The sequence below is a fragment of the Chamaea fasciata genome, unplaced genomic scaffold (assembly GCF_029207755.1).
Source record: "Chamaea fasciata isolate MVZ Bird 193981 ecotype frontalis unplaced genomic scaffold, bChaFas1.0.hap1 SCAF_25, whole genome shotgun sequence".
NCBI classification, from domain to species: Eukaryota; Metazoa; Chordata; class Aves; order Passeriformes; family Sylviidae; genus Chamaea; species Chamaea fasciata.
In genome coordinates, this window is record NW_027094110.1 from 4,239,120 (window position 1) to 4,246,283 (window position 7,164).

Here is a 7,164-nt window from a genome sequence, read left to right on the forward strand (position 1 = left end):
GCAAAATAGGATGTGGAAAATAAGAACAAATCTGCAGAAATATCACTGTTAGGACTCACCCAGGAGTGACAAGTTGAATGCAGCATGCCTCGCTTCTACCACGAGCATCTTGGAGAGGAAGACCAGCCTTCCCTTTTCCTTCCTTACAGCCATTTTAACTTAGTTGGAATCTGAGAGTGGTTCCCTGTTGGGAGACATTCACCTGGCAGGTACTAGGTCACACCTGGGGCACAGTTTTACCTTTAGCACTATTACAATGCTGGGTTGGTACTGTTCATCCTTGACAATACTGCTGAAGGCTCTACGTTGTCTTTGGTGGGGGTTTGTTGTTTGTTTGGGTTTTTTTGTTTAGCTTTGCCCTCAGTGCAGATCGTGTATCTCAGACTAACAGAAATATCTAGCACTTTCCAAAGAAATGAAACCAAATCCAAAGGGCTCCATCGTCTGAGCCAAACAGCAAACAGGATTATGAAGTATTTTCAGACCATAAATGGAGATTGCTGGCATATGATATGCAACAAAGAGATGTGCTGTTTTAATCTGTGGTTGATAGGAAATGCTTCAGCTAATCCTAGGAAAGAAAGAGAAGAGCAGGCTGTGAATCTATAAATTTCAGAGATGAGAGCTGTGTTTTGGGCTGTTACAGAGACTGGCAATAGGCAGATTAGCTTTGAAAATTCAGCAGCCACAGGCTGTTTAAATGCAAAACCTGGCAAAAACACTTGTTTCTATGGCAGCATATCAGGATCTTATTTCCTTTTATCAGTGGAGGGCTGCAACTGATGGAGTTGGAAATAATTCCTCTACCAGAATACTCATCTTTCAGAATCTGATTGATCTTGCCTGTTTTTTGTCAGCAGAGCTTCCAATTATTGGTTGTTTGCAAACATTGTGGACATGTTTTTACTTTACTATCTACAGTTGCATATTTCATGGAAATAAGAGTGACCCTGCTCTGTAAATAACCTGCTCATGAGATCATAAAGTTTTCTTTGTGCTGTACCACTACCAGGGGCAGAGTGAGTAGGAATGATGTCTGATAACTTCTCATTGTTCTTCCTTTTACTTTAGGCATTGGTCAGTGACAGAGAATCCTATTAAATTAGTTACATATGAGCTTCTGGTATGCACTGAATTTCTGTAACCCATTACAGAGACTCCTGGGGAATGAACCCAGGGTTTTTATAATTACTAAATTCTATTTACAGATATCACTTGAAGCACTTCCTGTAGAACATCAGCACACCATGGTTCACTTAATGAAAGAGTAAAATCACTGATGTCAGGGAATGGATTGGTTTGGTTAACAGAAAGGTTAAAGATAAATAATTAACAGTGTAACTGGCTGTTCCAGAGCAGGGCTGCAAAGCTGGGCTATAAGAGCACATTAAAATTTTCTATCATTGAGTCTCTGCAGGTCAGCAGGAGGGCAACCAAAGAAATGGATCCATATACATCAGACCATGGAAGATGGATTTTCGGAAACCGTGGAAGAAGCCTCAGTCATTCCCAAATTGTGACACTGCCCTTTGTTGTCCTGCCAGAGTTTTGTCTTGCTGCTCCCTTTAGCTCGTGGGATCTCACTCCCATCAGAGAGGTCAGTGGTGAATGAGCTCCATGGTCACAGCCTGAGGGACAGTACAGGAAGGTTTTTATCAGCTTGACAGTTTGTGTAAATTACTGAAGGTACGTGGATACCACCCTTTCCATGGGCAGAATAATGGTGCCAGCAAGGGAAAGGCAGCAGCCAAGAGGTTCTGTGACCATATCAGCATGGGCTGAGCTGATAAGCAGCAGTCACACTGGTTCCAAGCTCCACTCAGAGTAATTTATTGCCCTTCCAGATAAATGAATTTTCATCTGTAATACCTGGCCAGGTATTTCTCCAGTGCACTGCAGTGTATTCAGAGGCTGGGTAAAAACACTGCAGTGAATAAAGGCACCACTGAGACTAAACTGACTGCTCCAGAGGTTGATAATCGCCAGCATTCAGTATCCCCACACTGCCTGACAGCTCTAAACCTTCCTGACAGGAGGACTCTGCACAGATGGAACCAAAGACATTGTATCTGTGCAACTGCCTTATCAACCACGTTTGTAATCACTGCAAACAATGAAATTGGGTTTGTGTGGCACGACCTATTTTATGTAACATCAGTAATTACATTTTCATCTGTTAATTCTTTATTGCTCAAATCCTGTATCAATTTTCTGTTATTTTACCTGGCTGGTGGAGAGTTACCTGGGTCAACACTCTCTCCTTAAATATTGCCATTAGTATTAGCACTTTCTTTTAATGTTTTGAAACTTCCTCAGTATTCCAGCCTTATTGAAATGAGCATTAGCTAGCTAATCATGTTGAGTTAAAAATATTTATTCCTTATATGATTTATTTAATAATTTTAGTTGCAAATCTGTGTGTGGCTGTTCAGTCACTATGTTTTCAAAAGCACAAGTTCTTGCTGAAGCCTTTGCACTTACTCTTCATCAACAGCTTGTCTTCATCTTGTAATGTTCCCTGACTTTATTATTGGCCTCTGGCCTGACAAAAGCTTATTTCCTACTCTTCAGCTTCCTGTACAAGTTTTCTGCATTTTCTCACCTCTAACAGTTATTGTTGTTGGTTTTCCTCTATTTTTATTGCAATAGTTTTTATTGTTGCACTCTCTTTTTAATCTTCATTACGACTTTCAAGCCTTGTTACAATTTGCTACTGATTTTTGCAGGCATTTCCCTAAATATTGTTAAAACAAATTCTTAAACTTTTTTTTTTTGTTACTCTAATCTCATTCCTCCTTTGCACCCTGTTTTCTCAGCTCAGAGAAATTTGCACTCTGAGGCAGCAAAGAGTACATGTCCTCACACTCTGACCTGTTCTCTGCCTATGTTCTTATAGGGGGTGTTGAGACACTTTAAACCTGGCTGTGGTGGTCCCCAGGGTGCACAAATCCAACTCCAACTGCCTAAGGCTGTGAATCTTTAGAGGAAAGAATCAGCTGTGCATGCAAGGGCCACATGTGATATTTTTGCTTTAAGAATGCTGGTTTTAAATTCTTACTTTGAGCAGTTTTTGCCCTCTGCAGGTTTTAGTGTTATGAATTGTGTTCTTTTCCTTTCAGGTTCTTCGTGTCCTTTGAAATACTCTCTGTATTTCCCAAGAATGAACGTTCTTTCCTGTGGTTAAAGCTTCAAAAAACCAAGCCCATACACGTGTGTGTGTGTGCAGTGTATACATACACATTTACATTATCTATGTGTGGGTTGTGTAGTGTGTGCTGAGAGAACCTGAGTGTTTGTATTCCAAATACATCAGAAGATCACAGAGCCAAATAACATACTGGAGTAGTAGCAAAGTGACCGTTACACTCTTGTTGCTAAGTGAGATGGACAGATGTTACAAAGAGTACAATTAATACTCTGCTCACGTCCCTAAGCCAGAAAGAGGTTCAAATGTAATTAAATTATATTTAATTCCTGAGAAATTATATGGTAGAAATTAACCCAGAATTAAAGACTCCATGAAAACAGAAAGCATTTGGCTAGTCTTAATAGAACAAAGACTCTATTATGTTATCCAAAAAAAAGCTTGAAAAATTAGCCCAGGACACAGACCTGTGTGCAGCAGTCTGAAACCACAGGAAAAGGAGACGCTATTATTCAGGAATTAGCTGAACACCAACTGGGACCAACTGGATCACTCCTCCAACAGCTCAAAGTGACCACATTTACCACCTCAAACTCATGTTTTCCATGTTTCTTATGGCTACAGAAATCAGGAATGTGGTTGACTTGCATAAGACATGCATCAGATCAGATTCCGAATGGGAGTTAGGGCACGTGTTCCCAGAGCTGCAGTCAGGGAGCTCAGGGAGGGGCTGACAGAATAGTGGCTTTGTCGACCTCTTCTCCCTCTTGCTGCCCCAAATGCAAGCGTTTTCCCCCATCTGGGGACATTTTTTCATTGGTATTGATGAGATACTTGTTTCTTCCTGTGCTCTGAGTAGTGGTTTTGTAAGTTTTTTTCCCTATCAATCAGTATTGAGTGAATTGCTTGTTGCTTCAATATTTGCTGAGTAGGTTCCAGGCCAGCCAATTTCTGAGGGTGTTTTGCTTGAGCAGGTAAGTCAGGCTGTGCCTGAGCGGGCTGCAGAGCAGGGGGTTTGATTTCAGATTTGTTCCTTCATGGGCACTGCACAGACTTAGAGAACCCCAGAATGGTTTGGGTTGGAAAGAACCTTAAAGCTCATCCCATCCCACCCCCTGCCATGGGCAGGGACACCTTCACTATCCCAGGAGGCTCCAGCCTGGAACAGTTCCAGGGCTGGGACAGTCACAGGGCCCCTGGGCACCCTGTGCCAGCATGTCCCAACTGTGCCTGGTGAGGAGCAAGCAGAGTGAACCAGGCCTCATTAAACCTTAGCCAAACACAGGTGTAAAATTCATCATCTGGGATTCTGGAGGACTACATATCCATGCCAGCCTTCCTGCCATGGTTTTGCTGTCCTATGGAGCAATTAAATTAATCAATAATAACTTTTTAAAAGCACTGCTTAGTTTAAAAGCCTGAGGAGAGAATGACTGTTAATATAATTAGATTTCCAGCTCCAGTTTCCAGGTTAGGATATTATGGACACGTTTGTTCCTATCACATTTGCTTTGTGGTTCAGTATGAATTTTCAATAGATGACTTTGTGATAAGAAAGCAGCAATTCAGATGCAATTATATAAACAGTAAGATCAGCCTGGAATTAGCCTGGAGAGTATAAAGCACACACAGAGCTTGTGCTGGGTCACTGCCTCTCCCAGCTCAAGGCAGAATCAGGTTCCTGTAATAGGGAAGAATTCTGCTGACAAGAGGTTGGTCTTTCCAGACTGGTGTGTTGCTGCTACAGGGTAAACCAGCCCGTGTAATGGATGGCTTTGCTGTGGGAAACCGGCAGCTGGGAGAGACTAGAGGGTGATGTCCAGATGCTGGTAGACACTGTCATTTAAAGTTTATCATCTGGAGGCTCTAGAGTAGTTCCCGAAATTGTCTTGGAGCAAATCAAGGCTTTGTTCTCAGGATCCCCCCCACAGGTCTGAGAAATGATGTCAGCACAACAGACAGATAAAGCAGGATTCATTGAGTTGAACTCTTTGTTGATGTTCTTTATTGTAATTTGCTTGAATCTATTATTTAATTCTTGGCCATGTTCCCATCTCATCACGCCTCTAAGCCACTGGAAACTGAAAAATCCAGTTTTATGCCTGATATGCACAGCCTTGTCTTTTTGTCTCTTTAACGTTTTATAAGATACTTTCTTTAGAAAATTGTTTTAAAGCAGTGAGATTATTTTAATATCTCTGCTTAATTCTAGAGCTCATGTTCTCTTACGTGTTACACTTTCTAATCTTTCAGCTCCTCTTATTTGTTGTGTGTCAGGATTTTATCACTCACTAGTGAGAAGTTCCATGTAATATGCTTAAGTGGGGGGAAAGTAATTTGTTCTATGTTGTTAATGTCCTCTTTGCCCTTGTTCTCTGTTTAATGGTCAGTATTTTTTCAGTAAGGACTGAGATTGGAAAGAAATTGTCAGGCTGTAGCCAGAAACGTTGAGATTACTCCAGGTCTGTGCCTGTCCTGGCTGTTCCTGTCGAATGCTGAGACCAGGGCTGGAAGGCACATCCCATTTTACCTGTGCTTTACTCTGTTTGTTTGTTCTTCCCCATCCAGCATGAGTCCCTTCTTTGTGATGTCTCTCCTCTTTGGGCTGATTTTCGGGCAGACAGCATCACTCTGTGCTCCCTCTGAGTACACAATCCACGTGGAGAAGCGGGAATGTGCCTATTGCCTGGCCATCAACACCACCATCTGCGCTGGATTCTGCATGACCCGGGTACGAGTTACAGATGGCTCTGTAACAGCCACCACTGCAAAGCAAGGCTCTGTTCTCCCAGAAAATAGTGTGCAAATGATTTCATTGTAATAGAGTTCATCACAGGCAGACAAACTGCACCGTCACCGTGTTTTCAAGTTCGCTTTTTGCAAAGGGGAGGATGAAAAATGCCAAGCCTCTGGAATTATGGAGTTGATAACACCAGTGGCACAGCAGAGAGCTGACTGCTGTTGCCACTGCAGAGCCTCTGTGGGCAGTTTGTGAGAGCAGGATGGAACAGGTGAGGGGCAGATTATATTGGGTCACTCTCAATTACTGTAAATAACTTCTGCTCTCACTGCTGCTGTCTCAGCTGGCTGCGGGGACAGCTCTGCAGCAGCCACACCACACAACTTCACTGTTCAACACAGCACTTGGAGTTCCAGCTTGGGCAGCAGGGAGCCAGAAGAGATCACAAAGCACAGGGAACACTCTGAGCCATGTGGATTAGTTAAACCATAAAAACAAGGGGGATGTGTCTGTGTGGGGAGGGAGCTCCGGTCGCAATTAGAGCTCTGAACTCAGTAGTACCAGAGCTGGGCTCAGGTAGGAGTTTTGGTCTCTGCACCTCACAGGACATTTCTGATACTCGTGTGCTTCAGTGAAACAACACATTTCTCTTCTCTTTGCAGGACAGCAATGGCAAGAAGCTGCTCCTCAAGAGTGCCCTGTCGCAGAACGTGTGCACGTACAAGGAGATGCAGTACCGCACAGCGCTGATCCCGGGCTGCCCTCACCACACCGTCCCCTACTACTCCTACCCCGTGGCCGTGAGCTGCAAGTGTGGCAAGTGCAACACTGACTACAGTGACTGTGTCCGTGAGAGGGTCAGGACGAACTACTGCACTAAGCCACAGAAACTCTGTAACCTGTAAAGCTTTCAGTGGGCTGAGGGTGAAATGTACTGCTCTGCTCACGCCTGAACTGAAATAAACGTGTGTTTCAGTTTTTTGTGCAAACTGCTGTGCACAAAGATTTGTTCTGAAGGTGTGTCATTAGTTGCTTCAGTTAATTGGGTGCTCTGAGACAGGCAGAAAAGAATCATAAGGGCTGCATGATTGTATTGAGAACCCACATGAATTTACCTTGGGGAAGAAGGAGACAGGACTGTGTGGATATATCAGCCTTTGCTCACAAATCCCAGATATTTTGTGAAGTGATGCTCAGAGATTCAATATATTGACATATTTCAGAATTTGATATTGATTTCTTTCAGAGTTCACATATTTCACTTGATATATTTCAGAGT

General features: G+C 43.0%; 1 protein-coding gene across 1 annotated transcript; it reads left to right on the top strand.

The window, feature by feature from the left end:
- The first annotated feature begins 5,589 nt into the window (after positions 1 to 5,589).
- TSHB (thyroid stimulating hormone subunit beta) lies at positions 5,590 to 6,874 on the top strand. The gene is made up of 2 exons (XM_066203937.1): positions 5,590 to 5,876; positions 6,548 to 6,874. The coding sequence occupies exons 1-2, from the start codon at positions 5,715 to 5,717 to the stop codon at positions 6,788 to 6,790; spliced, it is 405 nt and encodes a 134-aa protein (XP_066060034.1). The 5' UTR covers positions 5,590 to 5,714; the 3' UTR covers positions 6,791 to 6,874.
- Positions 6,875 to 7,164: the final 290 nt, after the last annotated feature.

Excerpts from the sequence above, each read along its gene's own strand:
- TSHB (XM_066203937.1), top strand. The coding sequence starts at position 5,715 with ATGAGTCCCTTCTTTGTGATGTCTCTCCTCTTTGGGCTGATTTTCGGG. Across the intron at positions 5,877-6,547 it reads CTGGATTCTGCATGACCCGG|GACAGCAATGGCAAGAAGCT; the intron begins GTACGAGTTACA and ends TTCTCTTTGCAG.